Here is a 19,028-nt window from a genome sequence, read left to right on the forward strand (position 1 = left end):
GAAAAGGGAACCCTCTTGCAGTGTTGGTGGGAATGTAAATTGATACAGCCACTATGGAGAACAGTATGGAGGTTCCTTTAAAAACTAAAAATAGAATTACCATATGACCCAGCAATCCCACTACTGGGTATATGCCCAGAGAAAACCATAATTCAAAAAGACACATGCACCCCAATGTTCATTGCAGCACTATTTACAATAGCCAGATAATGGAAGCAACCTAAATGCCCATCGACAGACGAATGGAGAAAGAAGATGTGGTATATATATACAATGGACTATTACTCACCCATAAAAATGAATGAAACTGGGTCATTTGTAGAGACGTGGATGGATCTAGAGACTGTCATACAGAGTGAAGTAAGTCAGAAAGAGAAAAACAAATATCGTATATTAACGCAGATATATGGAACCTAGAAAAATCGTACAGATGAACCGGTTTGCAGGGCACAAATTGAGACACCAATGTAGAGAACAAACGTATGGACACTAAGGAGGGAAAGCAGCGTGGAGTGGTGGTGGTGGGATGAACTGGGAGTTTGGGATTGACATGTGTACACTGATGTGTATAAAATTGATGACTAATAAGAACCTGCTGTATAAAAAAATAAATAAAATAAAATTAAAAAAAAAATAGACCTTATTTAACAAGGGAAAAAAAAAGAAGATATGGGCAGTAAGAAGATGGGGGCAATAAGAAGATATGGGCAAGAGGCTGCAGAGAAGGTCGCCTTTTTATTTAAATATTTTGATGATACACATACAATTACAACGTTTCTTCCATAGGACAAATGTAAAAACTAATACAATCACCCTTTCAGGAACAAAGAAAATCATTTAGGAAATGTGGTGACTTTATATATAGGAGACATGTTAGGTTTTTTAAGCCTGTCTGAGGAGGAAATTTAAGACCAAGTTTTGTCTGGAGTACACAGGTCACATTCACATTTTCACACAGTAGTGATATTCTTGTTGCAGACTTGGCAAAAAATAACTACTAAGTCTATAATGAAAGAAAAGCAAAAACAATTAGTACGTAGAGAATAAAAAATTTATAGCATGGAACAGTGACCTTCATTTTGGCCACAGGCTTATGGTGTCTAAAAATATTTGCCTTTTATTCATACACGTCAGTGGGAGTAAAAAAGTATAAACCTTTTGCATAACACATTTTTAAAAGTGTGCCACAAAATGAATTTTTAGAGATTCATTTTCCTAGTAAATATATTAAAAATTCATGAAATCATAGCCTTTGAAATTTATGGAAATTATTTTGTTGTGGAGGATATTTATATAATTGATTACTGATATGCACTTATACTTTGAAATCTGAAATGGATCATTTCTTCAGGGAGCAATAAAAATACTCTATTTATTTGGCCAAAACACCCAAAACACTTTTCAGAAAGAAAGGCAAGATGTACAAATTCAGGTCAGCTACACAATATTTAATATTCCATGTAGTAAGCCATGACCAGCTAGTCAAGGACTTTGAGATATGGAATAAATCATAATTTCAAACTCATAATTATAGAAATTATAGGGTCTTTCAGTATTTTTTGCAAGTATAGATAAAAGAGAGTAGCTTCTAAAATTCAGTTTAATTCTACAAATATTGATTTGGCACCCATGGTAGGCACTGAGGATTTATAGCAGTGAAAAGGATTCTTACCACCATGTATATAGTTAATTTAGACGTACTAAATTAGAAGATAATGTATCCTGAGTTTTTTAATAGTATATTATTCCTATAAAAATAAAGTGATTTTATATTTATGAATTTTGCCCTGAATTATTCTACTGAATTTGAAGTATTTAATATTTTCATGATTATTGAGTGACAAAGGGAAGGTATAATGCTATTTTTGAGGTCATACAACACATGCACACACACAGAATCACACGCGCGCACACACACACACACACACACAGTTATGTGCACAGAAACACACAATGTGTGTTCTTACCATGTCAGTGTTCCAAAATTCAATCAACCTTACGTGGATTGAAGGGCCTCTAGTTTTAAGGAAATCAAACAAGCAAAACGGGTCACTCAAACTGTGCGTGTATCTTTGGATAAATAAGTTGTTGATAATCTGCTAGGTGCAGGAACGTATGGAATATAGAACAGCAATGTTAAATGTTAACATGGTAGGCAAAGAGGCCCACTCAGTTTCATGGGGGGCTCTGTCGGATGGCTCATGAACTGGACACTTTGTTAATTTGATAAAATTCTTAGAAGCCAGATTTATTCTCTATTTAACTTGCTTTGTGAGTATTGTTTGGCCATAAGTCGCTCAAAGGCACCTAAGTCACAGCATCATCATTATGCCCCCTCAGTAAGTCCTGGGGCATTTCTGAATTGCACTCCTAGAAGCTGAGACAGTGAGGTTCTCTGCATATTAGTGACTGAGAAAAATTTGAAGCCCGAGGTATATGTGCCTCTTACATCTGTAAGGCTCATGAAAAGCCAGGTCCTTTGAAAACATGAAATGAGTCACTGCTAGCTAAACTCTGGGGCAGTGTCTGGTTAGGAGAACTGCTGGACTGTGCTAGGCTTGGAGACCCTGGTGGAAGATGTGGTTATTGTATAATTAGAATGACTAGACTCCTTGAAGCCTGAGTCTGGCGGAGGGCCCGGGACTCCAGCTCCAGAAACCACAGTCTTTTTGGCCATTACAGAGGTTTCGGAAGGAATCTGGTAATTAGATTGCAGAGTGGAAGCTGGTGTTAGCACTCTTTCCATCACTGTCACGTTCTGTCCTACGGCTACACTGTGCGCGGCCAGAGGGGGCTGCACACGGGAGCTGGGGGTGAGGAAGCGCTCTCTTTCCCGCACCATAACATAGTGTGCGTCGGGCAGATGCAGGGTGCCCTCCAGGGGGCCAGGTGAGCCCCCGTGAGGCTGGATGACTCTCTCGGTAACCATGATGCCACCCTCGCTAGCGTACTGCTGCTCTCCCAAGAGGGACGCCGGGGCATAGACCCGCTCTGTCACCATCAGGCCTTCGGACTGTCTGGGGTCCAGGACCACAGTGCTCAGTGGCACTGTGGAGCCCGTGGTATAGGAAGTTTCTGTCACTATCACGTTACCAGAAGCCAATGGATCTGAAAGTGGTGCAGCTACCTTTTGAGCCTGCCTAGAAGACACAGATTTTTCAGTGACTATTTCCTGAGTGACTTTCTCTGTGTTTGCTTCATGCAAAGGTTTTGGAACTTGAAAGCTGCTACCGGAGGGATAAGTATTCTCGGAATTAACCCTGGTTTGCTCATAGAATGAATGTGAAGCTGCCTTCACGTCTGTTTCTCTCATAGGTTTTGGCCTCTGCTCGATTTCCATATCCATCTCTATTTTTTGACCCCGGCAAACTTCAGCGAGTGTCTTGAATTTCCATCCTAAGTCATCTAAGAAGCCGTCATCTAGCTCTCCTTCAATAAAACTGCAACAGCCAATGGAACCCTGGAGAGAGTCAGTTTCTTCCTGAGAGTAAACCAGAAGGCAGTCTTTGGCTGTGTGAATGTCATCTTCCTCGGCATAAGAGGCAGCTTTCTAAAACGGAAAGAAGAACAGGCATACAATGAGTGATGCACTTCCTTTAAGAACAAGCCTCTAGATCCCTGCTCAAAATGTTTAACCTCTGTCTTGTAGTTAGACAAGAAACACCAGAGAAGCACAAATTGAAGGACATCCTACAACAGGACTGGCCTGTATTCTTAAAAAATATTCATATCATGAAAGATGAGAAAGGCAGAGGGCATTGTTTCAGGTTAAAGGAGACAGAAGTGTCATGACAACTAAATGGAAAGCAGGGCCCTAGACGGGAAAAACAGTGGCTATAAAAGACATTTTGGGGATAACTGGCTAAACTGAAATATGCAATGTGTCACTGTTCAATCTCTGTACTGTGGTAATGTAAGAGGATGTGCGTGTGCGTGTGTGGGTGTGTCTGTGTGAGAGAGAAAGAGTGACAGAGAGACGGAGGGAGGGAGGGAGAAAAGGCAAAAAGCAAATGTGGCAAAATGTTAATATTTGGGTAATCTGGGTGAACACTATATAGGAGTTCAAACTTCCTATTATTCTTGCAAAATTTCTGATGAGTTTGAAATGATTTCCAAATTAAAAGCTGAGCACACATACATAATCAAGACTGGTTCACGCAGGATTAGAGCAGAGAGGGAAAAAGATACTGAAATAAAACGGGACACCAGAGTGGAGCCCAGCAGTGAGATGGGAAATGGATGAGAAGTGCTCTTCCTTGACACTGACCAAATCACCATTTCCCCGTCTACTTGGGGGTGGGCAGATGGTATGAAAGAAGGGAGAATGGGAGGGAGCAGAAAGTGGGAAAGCACTCAGGTAATTTGCAGCCATGCAGATGGGAGGGGACAGAAATAAACTGGCCTCTGTGGAAGCCCATCCCCTCACTCCTCTCAAGGGTCCTTCAGGCCCCTAGCAATCTGACTCTGCCCATCCCATTCCCAGGCATGACCCTGTTCTCAAGAGAAGCTTCTAATTTCTAATCCCAGGCATGAGCTTCTGACTGCATCCCATCATCTTTCCTGAAACTTTCCTTCTAATTTTTTATGAACCACCTCAATAGTGAACCAAGTACTTGCCTTCAAAAGAAAACACTTAAAGGGACATAACGGATTGTGTTTTTTAGGTCACATAGTCTCTCCCCTCCCACCCTACCCGGCGCATCCCTAGCAAGTCTGCTCCTGCAGGGGGACAGCACTTTCTGACCCACTGACATCAGCCTGGTCATGTGACTCGCTTTGGCCAATGAAACGTGAGTGGGAAAAGGCAGTGGCTTTGGGGGTCATTGCCAGGTTTGGCATTGCTCTGTTCCCTGCGCCCCAAGGACGCCAGCTTCCTGGGCACAAGCTGTGCTCTCAGCACACATCTTGGAATGTGGACCACATGGGGCAGAGCAGAGCTGCATCAAGGGGCAAAAGCACGAATGTGGGAAATACGCCCTGGCGAGAAGCAAGATCGTGGGGTCATTTGTTGCCACCACATAATTGAGCTGGCTGACTGACCCAGTGGGCCACACCGCTCCCTTCTCATTGCCTGTAAGCGTTCTCTTAATGAAAGGAACGATGTCCCATTTAGATCCAAGAAAATGATTACCCTAATAACATCACGTTCGCATAGAAATGTCCGCCCCCCCTTTCCCCGCCAATACATAAAAAACACCACTTACTTCAGTGAAATAACTTCTTAAGAATTCCTCATTCACTGCCACCGCAGCTGCTTGAGCTCCGGCCACTTCTCTAGAAGCCACCGTGGCTCTCGTGGTCCTAAGGGTTTCCGTGGTCATCAAGGCTCCTGCTGTCCCTGTAACCTGGGTGGCCCCCCCTGAGACGAAGCTCCTGTATTCCTCCCATCGGCCGTCCACCTCGGACATCTCATGCTGCCCTTTGATAAAGGAAGCGGAGCTGCTTCCTTTCACGGTAGCACCCTTGGTGGTCACAGCCCCTGCTCCGCCGCCTACAGCTGCACAGTCTCTGTGGTCTGCCTCTAGAAGAGGCAGCACTGCCTGTGAGAGCAAATACAGCCGAGTCACGGACGGTCAGTACGGTTGGTAGAAGGACCTGAGCTAAGTGAGCGTATGCAGGGAATAAGATATTTCCGCAGAGGCAAATTAGGAAAACTGTGCTTGAATGACTTCTGCCGGCCCTATGCATCGCGTGGAATGGAAATGTAGAAGCAGCTGGCTGTGGAAGACAGCCATTTAATACCGGGACAAACATTTCTACCTAAATCCCTACACACGCTTCCTCTCTTTAACCTTTGTTCTACATTCTCGGTGTCACTGCCTGATGCTTCTTCTACATTCTCTGTAACTTAGGACCTGTCAGGGTACAGCAAAACCACCTCAGCTCTGTCCTGGCAACAAATGCAAAGTAAGTTGTTATTCGAGCCCTGTGTTTAACGAAGGCAGGCGAATGAAATCTGTAGTAACCACTTTACTCTCTCATGACCTCAGGTGTTAGAAACACTTCCCAAGGCCCCTTTAAAGCAGAAAAGAAGACGTGTTCTGTTGACATCTGATTATCTGACCTTGTCTTCAGGTGGTGCCCCTTCGTTGTTCCAAGGATGCAGCATCTCTATGGTACCAGGGATGGGGGTAAAGCCTTTGGCACCCTTCCCACAACGGCACTTCAGCAGTAGAAGGGGTACAACTGGACAGAAACAAAATTGAGTACAGATTTTCAAATTTATGTTGCATAATTTTGGAATTTGCGTTATCACTTCCTGAGTTCAGTCTTCACTTATTTACAGCCCTATTTTTCTGTTCTTCCCCTGATCTAACGTCACCAAGCCTGTTTCGGGTGAGTTATACCAAAGCCTAAAGGCAGGATGAGGGAGTCATGGATTCAGAGTTCTTGGCCATCACAAAGACTGTGGTCAACAAGTGGAATACCGAGACTGGATTCGATACTATCCAAATCATCAAAACCAACTTAAAGGCTGAAATTTTTGTGTTTTTTTAAACCACTTTAATTTTTAATATGAGAAAATTCACCATCTAAAATATATATATGTGTTAAAAAAGAAATCAGAAGTCCCTAAGGGTAGAAAAGCTTTAATATATTCAAATATTCTAGAACATGAGAACTTCTATAATACTTCACCACTTTACCCTAGAGTAGAATTTGGCAGAAGGCATGACTCACTGAGGTTCCAGTTAACCTTTGAATTACCTAAGTACTATTTTCTAAAGTGATTCCACATTAAAAACCCTTAGAATATATATAACATTTTATCTAGAAGTTAATAAAATTTCAGAGCTCCCTCCTTCAATTTTATTCTACCTCCAGGATGAAGTAAAGGCCAATGCTGGCCCCTTAATCAACAGAGTAAAGAATTAACCACATCTGCAAGCAGCCCACCCCAAATTAGCTTTTATTGACGCTCCCATGTGGCAGCTTCCAAGGAAGAGCTGACTACTCCCTAGGCTCCTTTTTATATAATAGTCCCTATAGTTACTATGCGTAATGAAAAGACTGAAATCAGCCAGGGGTAATTCAACAGATGTTTATCAAGTGTCTGCCATGTGCGAGGCACCATGTTAGGTGCTGGGAAATCTGAGATGAGAAGGCAATGCAAGGAATCTCCAGGTAAAAGATGTAGTCCTACCTACCTATAAACTTGGTAAGCTGAGACAAGTCATTTATCATCATGTCTGTATTTTTACCCATTGAATGGAGATGATGGTATAAAAGTGCACTATAAACTGTTGAGTGCTGTGCATTCAATTGAACATCTACTAATGGCTTTGACAAGCTCGTCTTCTGACACTGTAATAACTGAGGCTGCCCTGGAGGCGTTTCTCTGCCCATGAGCAGGGGTCAAGTGGACTGGTTCCACACGACCCCAGGCTGTAGTCTTCTGTTCTTCAGTGAAAGGAAACCCAAGGTCGTTGGAGGGCATGCAGGGAGGGGAGGGCTGGTTGTCACTGTTGGGAAACATACAAGTGCTCAGGGGGTCTGGCTCCTGTTGGGGCAGGTGAAGAGGCAAGCCAAGCAGAGGGTCTGGGGAGGTGGAGCTCTGACAAGATGAATGTGAAAAGCAAGGATCGATGGGAAAAAGATGAGTTTGTAAAATAACCTTGTAACCATAATCTAAACGCATGCAACAAATCTTTTCTGACAGCTTTCTATGCACAAGGTGCTGTTCGCAGCACTGGGTATGGAAGAGCAGACGACATCCCTCCCTCACGTAGAGCTTATCAAAATGGAGACACCAAAAAGGTTCAGGTTAAAAGGGTGTTGAAGAGCATGTACAATAACCTTGGTTATTTAAATCAGGAGATGATACATTCTTATAAAACAAAATTCGGAAGAGCACTTCAATAACTTTTGGTGAATTTATCAATGATCAATCCTTGCTTCCCTACTCACCCTCAATAGCATTCTAGTGTGTGTGATTATAGAAAAACAAAAGAAATCAATGACTACCGTAGTAACAAAATACTAAAAAAAAAAAAAACCCTAAAAAGGTACTAACATTACTAAAAGAGCTAAAATGTAGCTTTTAAAATACTTACGTAGCAAGAGCAGAAGGGCAAACATTATAAGCGCGATTGCTGCAGGTCCGAGGCCAACGTAGGAGTCAATCCACATTTCTACACAGCCACCGCCTTCCACACACTTGCAGACGGTGAGTTTAAGGACTTGCTTTTCAGGGCAACTGAAGCCTTTACTATCTGCAATCAGCAAGTGAATGTCACTCCTCCCAAGCGTTCGTTCCTTTTGTTGCAGTAGCATGCTGGTACCTGCAAGGACAAGATAAAAAAGGAAATAAAAATGAGTGATTACCAAGGAAGGGCAAGATTACATTACAGAAACATTCTTTTTTAAGATTTATTGAGATATAGGGGCTTCCCTAGTGGCACAGTGGGTTAAGAGTCTGCCTGCCAGTGCAGGGGACATGGGTTTGAGCCCTGGTCTGGGAGGATCCCACACGCCGCGGAGCAACTAAGCCTGTGTGCCACAACTACTGAGCCTGCACTCTAGAGCCCATGAGCCATAACTAATGAGCCCTCTTGCCACCACTACTGAAGCCAGCGTGCCTAGAGCCCGTGCTCCGAAACAAGAGAAGCCACCGCAATGAGAAGCCCGCGCACTGCAACGAAGAGTAGACCCGCTCACCACAACTAGAGAAAGCCCGTGCACAGCAACGAAGACCCCACACAGCCAAAAATAAATAAATTTTAAAAATTTATTGAGGTATAGTTGATTATATTATATAAGTTTTAGGTGTACAACACAGGGATTCACAAGTTTTAAAGGTTATACTCCATTTATAGTTATTATAAAATATTGGCTATATTCCCTGTGGTGTACAATATATCCTTGTAGCTTATTTATTTTAACATAGTAGATTGTACCTCTTAATCCCCTACCCCTATCTTGTTCCTCCCCACTTCCCTCTCCCCAGTGGTAACCACTAGTTTGTTCTCTACATCTGTGAGTCTACAGAAACATTCTTTAATAGCTAAAATTGTTAGCTCCAGTTAGAAGCTTTATTATTTCATAACTTCTCTATTGAATTCACTGTGTGCTTGATGAAATTAGTCCACATATGCAGGTGAATAGCAAATGATCAGATCTGGACATACCATCCTTTTATGATGACTAATGTTAACAAATGTGTGTGGTTTACCAGATGTTGGGAACTCTTCCATTACTGGGATACAGTGACAGACAAGTGGAGAGTTAAATGACATTTCCATCGAATGACCTTTATTTTACTATTTCTTTTTTTTAATATGTATTTATTTATTTATTTTGGCTGTGCTGGGTCTTAGTTGCAGCACCAGGATTTTGTTGCAGCATGCGGGCTCTTAGTTGCGGCATGTGGGATCTAGTTCCGGGGCTAGGGATTGAACCCTGGCCCCCTGCATTGGGAGTGCGGAGTCTTACCCACTGGGCCAACAGGGAAGTCCCTATATTTTACTATTTCTTAAAAGAACTTTATTGGGGCTTCCCTGGTGGCGCAGTGGTTGGGAGTCCGCCTGCCGATGCAGGGGACGCGGGTTCGTGCCCCGGTCCAGGAGGATCCCACATGCCGCGAAGTGGCTGGGCCCATGAGCCATGGCTGCTGGGCCTGCGCGTCCGGAGCCTGTGCTCCGCAACGGGAGAGGCCACAACAGTGAGAGGCCCGCGTACCGCAAAAAAAAAAAAGAACTTTATTAAGGCAATTTTCAAACAGACGTAATCCAGGAAAGAGCATAATTAACTCCCATGGTACCCATCTCCAGCTTTAATAATTTTCAACAATGGGCCAATCTTGTTTCATCCAGTCCCACCCATTTTGTTCCCAACACTGTGTATTTGAAATTTTTCAAATTTCACGGTATATATGAAAACCTGAAAGACTATTACAATGAATATTGATAAACCCTTCATAAATTGTTTACATTTTACAACAATACTTTCTCTCTACATGCACACTTATTTCCCCCTGAACTATTTCAAGGTAAGTTGCAGATCTCATGACGTTCTTCAGCATAAATCTTCTAAGACCAAAGGATATTAACCCTCTCAGGAAATTCATTCTTGATATAATAATATATTTAACATATAACCCATAGTCAAACTTTTCAACTGTTGTAAAAATGCCCTTTACAGTTCTTGCTCTTACTCTCTCTGGCTTTTGTTTTTTGTTTTTTTTTATGATCCTGGATCCAATCAAAGATTATGCCCTGCATTTAGCTGTCACCTTAGTCTCTATTAATAATCTATAACAGTCCTAACTTTCTTTTGGCCTTTCAGGACTTTGACCTTTTTGAAGTCCACTTATTTTAAAGGATTTTCCACAGTTTGAATTTGTCTGACTGTTTCCTCATGACTGGATTCAGGCTACACATTTTTGGCAAGAGTAGTACACAGAAAGTGTTGTGCAAATGACCTTTTATCTTATTTTTTTAAAAATCTGACTGATGATTATTTAAGAAATTTTCTTTCAACATGAATAAAAATAATAACCAGTTTTCCCATGAGTAAAAATAATGATCAGTTAGAATAGTTTAAAACTTTTTCTGATATATGTATAACATTTATTAAAAAATAATTTACTTGCAAGGCAAAGATAAAAAATGAGGTGTTTGGGAGGTTTTTTTGTTTTATTTACTTTTTTTTGTAAGTAAGAGACATCCTCTTCTCATTTTAAGGTCCATATTTTATGGAATTTGATCTCCAAAGCTAGAAATATACTTATTAAATCATCCCCAAAGCTCTGGAGAAGTGAGGAAAGCATCTAGTCATTCATTTAAGGAATATGAGCTTATTAAAAGAAATATAGGAAAACATGGCCTGGAAGAATATAACTAAATTCATGATTGGCTCTGAGTGGAAAGATGGAAAGGGGAGGAAAGGCCCAAAGGGGACTTCTACTTTGTCAGTGATCGTTAAAAAAAAAAGGCCTGATTCAAATACGACAAATTGTTAATATTCTTTCAATTCTAGGTGGGAGGTACAAAGGTATCTGCCTTATTAGTCTCTGTAATTTTCTGTACTTAAGATATTTCCCAAATAAATAAAATAGTTAGGAGCTATTTATTATCATGATAGTTGGTCAATCATCTCATTATACAGCCAAGGAGAAAAAGGCCTGGGTTACAGAACCCTATCTCTCTCAATTGTCTAGATGTATACAGTATAAGCTCAGTGACTTCCTGTTATAACACTCTAACATGTATGTGTATCCTAAAGAGTTTTATGTTTCTAAGGCTAGGAAAAAATTCAAGAGCCTATCAAATTCAAACATCTTTATCTTTAGACAGAAAATCCACTGTGTATCTGGAAAGGCAACAGAGCATAAAGGTAGTGAGTAGAGACTCCACAGCTAGAGTGCTTGGGTTCAAATACTAATTCCAGCTCTTCAACTAGCTGTAACTTTGAGAATGTTAAACTTTCTGCACCTTTGTTTCCTCATCTGTAAAATGTTGATGACGGTAATGCCAAACTTCTAGGGTTGTTAATATTAGTAAAGTGCTTAGACCAGTGCCTGGCATTTCCTAAACATCACGTTTCTTAGATAAAAATAAGTAAGTCTTGGAATCCCAACAAGTTCAATGCAAAACACATTTACTATCTTAGTCAAAGAAAGGCAAACTCCAATCAAGCAGTCAGCCTAGGTGGGAGTCCCAGACTTCTGTGAGTACAGAATGAGATAATGTGAGTCAGGGGACCAACCCCGACGTGAGTCTTGAGGCCTGTGACTTAATTACCATAAGAAGAATCATCTGGATGTCTGCATCCCAGGGCTCATGCTAGTTGAAAACTTGATCTTAAGGAACCTCAATGAATCAAGATGGTGATTGTCACCGCTTACTGGGGAGACCACTTGAGTTAACCAACAACATAACTATCTTTTGCAAGTGAGTACATAAACCCTAAGAAGATTCGGAATTAAGTATAGGAATATTTAAACAAACTAAAGATTTAGTTTTAATATTTTTGCATTGTAAAGAAATTATTTGCATTTGTTATTATATTTATACACTTGTAATATTTTAAGGACAATTAGCCCTATTAACGTGACAGCTATGTAACTCCAGTTCAAAATGTGTAATTATGTTACTAATTTAGATTTATGGTTTTAGGTTGAAATATCACCGGTTTGTTCAGTATTGGACCACTGAAGAGGATGTCAGGTTTGATGTATTTATAAGTTAAATTTACTGGTATTTTAGAGTATAGGAATCACAAGAAAGTTTTATTTGTTAATTCAGATCATTGAAATACATAAAAAGGAAGCCAAATATACTAAATTTATAAATATATTGAAATGTTAAAGGTGTTTAGTTTGTAAATTGGACCAAACATGATTCAAAGCCTCTTAAAATGACTGTAAAATTTGCTAAGCCTAAGAAAACAATAAACTTAAAAGTTAAGAAAAATTGGGGTATTACATTTAAAACTTTTCTGAAACGAGCACTACCTGTTTAAAACAAAAAGAGTCTTCTGGATAGATTTTTCTACATTTGAAACCACCTTGAAGGAAGCCAACAGAGCACGTCAATAAGGGAATATGTCCCAAGATACGGATTTATGCACATGTCCTTCGGGCATGGGGGGCAAGGGGACAGACAGACTCCTTTCCATGTTTTGTCCATCACTTACCAGCTTTGTGACTTCAAACGAGCTCTCTAACTCTAGTTAAGCCAAAGTTTCCTCAGCTGTAATCAGGGAATAAGGTTATGGGGTAAGAAGTAAACATGATAATGCATATGAAGGGATAGCAGAGTGCCTGGCACATGGTATATGTTCCGTAAGAGTTATTTTTAATGGAATCATCGTTACCATACATCAAGATTTTTAGAAGGCACCTACTCTGATTGCTGTGCTTAGAGAGGCAACGTATTCCTCAGCTTACGAGACAACTACTTCAAGAGCGATTTGGAGAATACCCAGTGCAGGGGACATGGGAAAAAGATGAGTTTGTAAAATAGTTCCTTTTTGCCTATTTGTAGCCAAATACTTTAAAGATATTAGATATCTATTTCCCTTCACTCTCTCCAAATAGGGTATTTATTATTAGGCAGATCAAAGACACTATGCCTGAGTTTCAGACCCTCATTTTATAAACTCAGTTGTATTGGAAATGTAATTCATGCCAAGAAAAAAGCCTGTATTATAAGGATTTTAGATTTCTATCATGTTTAAACATATAGTCCAGTGGTTTTGCTTACTTTCTCGGCTTACTATTTTCCACCTTTCTGCCATTCCAGCTGGTTTGTCAATGACAGAGAAACTGAAAGGCCAGCTGTTTTGGGGTCCGTCCAGGTCCTCTGCGGTCACGTTCACGTATTGCACATCATCACAGACAGTCTGCACAGGGTCGACCAGTGTGGGACAATTGTCATTGATGTCTTCAACCGTGATACTAATAGTGCCAGTGATGGTTTTTCTAGGATATTCTTAAAAATAAGAAAAAGATAATGTATATTTTGGTTATACTGCTCATATGGACATAGTTTGAATTCTCTTGCCAATTTGGTAAGGAGAAGGTAGTAACCAAATTAGGATGCTTTCTATCTTAGATATGTTTTCATATTCAGATCAAGTAATATCTTTTAATCCACTAAATAAGTAGAAATGTGAAGGTTTACCCATTTGGCATTCCTACAAGATCAAAACAAAGGTCTCTGATGCTGGAAAATAAAATCTAAATGCATATAACCAAGAAAAAATGTCTATTTAATAACTTACCTTCTGTCACAGCCAAAATCTTTGCAGTGTATGTACCATTTTGGACATATCTGGATTCATAATCAGGAATTTTTACAAGTCTGATTTCAGAGGTGGCAGAATCCACAGAGATCCAATTGTCTATATCTTCAAATTTGGCATATCTGTTAGAAAGCAGACAAAATTAATTTTGAGCTCTGGATAAATTGAGACTATCTACAACTAATATCTATAACTCTTTTAAGTTTAATTTCTGCTTTCTTATATATGTTCTTATTACAGGCATTAGTTTGGAATGTTTTTTAATTTCTTGAAACTATCCTAAAAGCCCCTCTGTTTACTGTGTATCACACTTACTTTGGACCCTTCCTTATTTCTGTAACATACCCAAGACATATGTGCAAGGGCGACGCCCTTGCCTACTCACCCGGGAGGTTTACGAGTTGCTCTTCAGTCTGCCTTACAGCTTTCAATCTAGTTTTCCTTAAATTTGGAGTTAACCTTGGAGGATAACTTAGTCACCCAACAAGAACTCGTGGAGAAAAGCAGTTTTACATTCTATTATTTATTGGCATATTATCAATATTTAAAAGTATCAATTTAAAAAATCAATGACTGCCTTAAATGGAAGTACTTTAAATTTTGGGATATTGTTGATTGTTCAGAGCAATAGGCTTCTTTCAGTTAGAAATGGTTAAAAGTGAAAACAATGCTGATAAGGTGATTTCTGGGTTTATTCCTTCAAAGCAAAGGAGAATTAGTGCAAAAAGAGACAGCTTTGGGAAGGCAAGGAGAACATTCATAGTACATTTTCAGAAATATATGTAATTTAATACCATCGAGTTTAAAATGTATCCAAATACAAACCAAACATATGAGAATTTGATGCAACCAATCATATTAATGATTTATTTTCTATTAAGTGGCTGTTTAGGCATACAAAAATGAGTGGCTAATATATGGCAATATTTGTTTATAGTGACTATTTAATATACACTCGAACTAAACTTTCCTGTCTTTTAATATTTATACCAGTAAATGATGATACATTTGGATTTTCACAAATATTTCTGAATTTCATGGCTGGAATTTTAAAGCTTGAACTTAGCTGCTGTCAATGTTTTCCCAAATAATGCTTATACCAAAGACGAAGTTAAAGTAATAAGAATCACATTTCACAATGGAATGTTTTGTGTGGTCTCATTTAAGGGATTTTCTGTTTTCTACTGTGAAAACTAGACACCATTCAAAGTAGGATGCAGCTCACATGTCATGTCAAATACCATAACAACTGATGCATATGAATAATCAGTAAAAGAGTAAATTATGACAAAGTTAAGAGAGTGATTCTTCTGCTGTCCTTATCAACATTTCTAGATTAGGTGAATACTGGAAAATTATTTCACTTAGCTGTGCCTCTCATTCCTTATCTGTAAAATAGTAGGTTTGAGTTAATCTTTAAGATCATTCTTATTCTAAAATTCTGTAAGTGTATGCTAAAAATAAAATACTTCTGAGGAGTAAAGAAACATGGTTCATTATTTTTCAAGGAAGAACATATGATCTTTTGATACAGTCATAACTCTTACTAAAAACAGCAACCAAAATTAAATAGTTAGATGGAAACAGAAGTTTCAATAGAGAGTCACAATATTATTGGAGGATAATTAATTAGAGCATCTAAGCCTCTCAGGGGACAGCGTGAGGAATCATAAGGAACACTCATTCTCAATTCTGGGGATTTAGGTGGGGACTGCCTCCTTAAGGTTAGAGCCATGGAAATAAAAAGTAGACTATAAAAGTCGAGAGAAGCTAGACTGGTTCCTGAAGTTAAGGTGGGCAAAAAGGGGTCCCCAAGACATTGCAGAAAACACAATGGAAGCTGTTCGTTAACATAATTTTGGAAAAAGGTCACTTGCTACTATTGGCCGATGAATTCCATGAAAAGGAGATTCACTAAAACGAAAGAGATTGTTGAAGAGCTTCCTCCATATTCTCATTCGTGCTATGGTTGGCCACGCATCTAAATACAATGTTTCATGAGTACTGGCACCCAGGGACATAGGCCTAAGGAGAGTGAAGCAACCGACAACTCTGGCACCGACAGCAGGAAAACATAGAAGCTGTTGTGTCTCGGGTGGCAGGTGGGGATTCTTAAATTCAACCAAATAACTACAGCTAGGTAGAACTTCATAAATAATAGCTCTGTAGAGAGTCATCTTTTGATGGTATGGCTCTGAGATCTAAGATGTAAATTCACTTTGAAAATGTGAATGGATCTTGCAAACCTAGGTGTCGCTACAGAGTGGACACAATCCAGCACCTTCCAGCACAGGAGCGGCATTTAGTAGGTTCTCAATAAGTATATTCTGAGTAAAGGTCACCATGACCAAGACAAGCATTACAAAAGTTTCATCAATCCCTAGCTCAAATGGCCTGGTTTAAATGAAGATCAATTTCCAAGGCTTATGAGCAAATGAAACTGGATTCCCCATTATTAAAATATATTATGCAGCTATTTTTATTTCTCTTAACCAACCTTGTATAAAGTGGATTTTGCAGTAAATTTTATTTGCTATTTTCTTATCTCTAATACTCCTTTAAGACAGATTTTAGAAAGTGTCTTTCTGAACTTTCTCTTTGTTGCTTTTTAGCCTTCTCTACCCAGAACTGTTTTGAGGTGAGCAACCCAGCCTCTGCCTCATACTCGGGTGGTGGAGGGAAAGGGATCCTGGGAAATCTCCTCTTTGCCTCTCAGTGACATGTACAACTCTAGGAAATTTAACCTATAGACCTTTGGGGGATTATAATGGCGGGGTTCGAAGGAGTGAAGTGTTAAAATTTCATTACGATTTTTGAAAATAGGCATTCAAAGTCATTTAAAATGATGAAACAATATTCATAACTATCTCTTACTTTACACGGGCTACTTGTCCAGTGTCGCCATCAAAAGCTTGAAATTTTCCCATTATTTGGCTTTGGCTTGATTTTTCCGCACTCTCGCTAGTGTGAAATTGGATTATGCTGCTTTTAAAATAAATGCCTTCTTTCACATTTTTCACTTTGACTTTGATCGGAATGGGTGTAGGCTTATATTTATTCTTAACTGATTTGTGAAAAGCTGCTTTGTTAGTGACAATAATGTTGACGTCAAGATTCTTCATTTCTTCATAATCTACTTCCTAGAAAGGCAAAATCAAAGGGAATGCTTTTAAAAGGGACAAAAACTAGAACACACATGTGTGGTTTTAGTGTCAGATTATAATAATTTAAAACATGAAAAATACAGCAGTACTGAGTAGTCCAACTCTTATATTGGTACCATGCCATTAAAAAGTCTGTCAATTTTGATGTTCATAAATGTTAAGGATGTTTAGGAAGCATCCCCAATTTATTTAAGGTCAAAATCATTTAAAACGTATACATTTTTATTTTTAGCAATCTGAAGTGATTTTTTTTCTTAATAAAAAAAAGTTAATGGACATCCAATATAATATTCCTTAAAATGTGCTCCAGGGGTTTGTTCTGGTGAAAAGGGCTACATAAGTAGGCACAGCCAGCTCTCTCCCATGGCATATAAAACTGAGACGTCCTGTAGGAAAAACAACTATTTAGCTTTGTTAAGCCTAGGGATTTTCAAATTTGTTTAAACGGAGAATCTAACCCCCTGCTTTTTAGCATAATGTCTATTAATATCTGGTTTGCTATTAATGCCATAAAAGATTAATCCTCCTCTAAATACTTTGATCTTTGTGAATTGTGGTATTTATTAAGTACCTTTGATATAATCAGTTTATCACTCTATGCATATTTTATGTTCCAATTTGTCCATTTTCTTTTTGAAAACATTTCTATAGTATTCTACTATTTAGATACACTTAATTTACTTAGCCATTCTGTTATTAGGCATTTCGACTATTTGCAGTTAATACTGCTCTGAACGTTTTTATACAAATTATTTTTCCCTTGTTGAGCTGCAGAGGGAAGAAGCACCCAGTCAAAGTTTATGTAGGTCCTGTTGCTTTTTATTTCTAGTGGTCCTGACCATTTAGATGTACTGACTGACCATTTTTGCTGTTTCTTCAGTATATCATTAAATATATTACATGTATTTACACGAATTACTGCAATGTTCACTTTTGTTTTTGGATGATTTATTATGAAATCCGTTTTCCTCTCTATAGAGTTCTGGATATATAACTTCTGCCCCCTTTATTATATGGGCCACTGTGGCATTGGGACAATAATAACACAACACAAATTGACTACAGAAAAATACACTCTTTGTGACTGTAGAATCCTTGTGAAAGTTATTGTCTTTTTAAGTTGCTCTTGCACTTCACACACTTATTTTGATGGTATGATGTATGTCGGATGAGAAATAAAATCTTTCAGCCATATGTCATTAGTATTCAAAGACCATGGAAGAATAAGACAATGGTAAAAAAAAAAAATGAGCTAGGTACTGGCGACATAAAAAATGTTTCATAGTGTTTGTTATAAATAGCCATCGTGCTCCAAAGAGAATGGAAAATTTTTCACCATCAAGCGCAATGTATGAGGGCCTATACCTCTAGTTTTGCAACTGTTAGCATATTTTATCACTCCCATTTTTGCTATCTTCAATAGCATTAAAGATACTAAACTTATTTGTTAACGCAGCTGAGGCTTTTTCTCATGTGATGATTTACTATCTCTGTTTCTACAGTTTAAAGTATCTATTCTTCTCCTGTTTCTTTTTTAGACTGCTTTATTGAGGTATGATTTACCTACAATGAAATTTACCCTTTTTAAGTGTAAAACATGAGGATGTTTCACAAGCCTATATGGTTTTGCAAATATCAAGACTGTTGGTTTTAGAACACTTCCATCACTCCCCAAAAGTTCCTTTTTGCCTATTTGTAGCCAAATCACAACCCACCCTAAGCAACCACAGACCTGTTTTCTATAGAAGCGCTTTTTGCCTTTCCTAGAAATTTCACACAAATAGAATCATACAGTACGTAATATTTTGTGTCTGTATAAAGCAGAATGTTTTTGAGGTTCATCCACATTGTAGCATGTATCAGTACTTCATTTCTTTTTATTGCTCAAGAGCATTCCATTGTATCAATAGACCACATTTTATCTGCTCACCAGTTGGTGGACATTTGGACTGTTACCAGTTTTTCATTGTTAGGAATACAAGCCACTATGAACACTTGCATGCAAGTTTTTTGGTTTTTTTGTAGATGTATGTTTTTATTTTTCTTGGGTGGATACCTAGGACTAAATTGTTAGGTCACTGGATAACTACTCAATGTTTAACTTTTTATAAAACTGCC

General features: G+C 38.9%; 1 protein-coding gene across 1 annotated transcript in view; it reads right to left on the reverse strand.

Moving 5' to 3' along the window:
- Positions 1-716: 716 nt before the first annotated feature.
- Positions 717-19,028, reverse strand: part of DSG2 (desmoglein 2) — a 47,182-nt gene continuing 28,870 nt past the window's right edge. The window contains exons 9-15 of the mRNA XM_030876470.2: positions 16,621-16,886; positions 13,726-13,868; positions 13,206-13,433; positions 8,055-8,282; positions 6,065-6,186; positions 5,205-5,540; positions 717-3,550 (exon numbers count right to left, since the gene is read on the reverse strand). Of these exons, the coding sequence (XP_030732330.2) occupies positions 2,531-3,550; positions 5,205-5,540; positions 6,065-6,186; positions 8,055-8,282; positions 13,206-13,433; positions 13,726-13,868; positions 16,621-16,886 (2,343 nt within the window). The 3' untranslated portion in view covers positions 717-2,530. The remainder of the gene's footprint in view (positions 3,551-5,204; positions 5,541-6,064; positions 6,187-8,054; positions 8,283-13,205; positions 13,434-13,725; positions 13,869-16,620; positions 16,887-19,028) is intronic.

The sequence above is a fragment of the Globicephala melas genome, chromosome 13, assembly GCF_963455315.2.
Source record: "Globicephala melas chromosome 13, mGloMel1.2, whole genome shotgun sequence".
Classification (NCBI taxonomy): Eukaryota; Metazoa; Chordata; class Mammalia; order Artiodactyla; family Delphinidae; genus Globicephala; species Globicephala melas.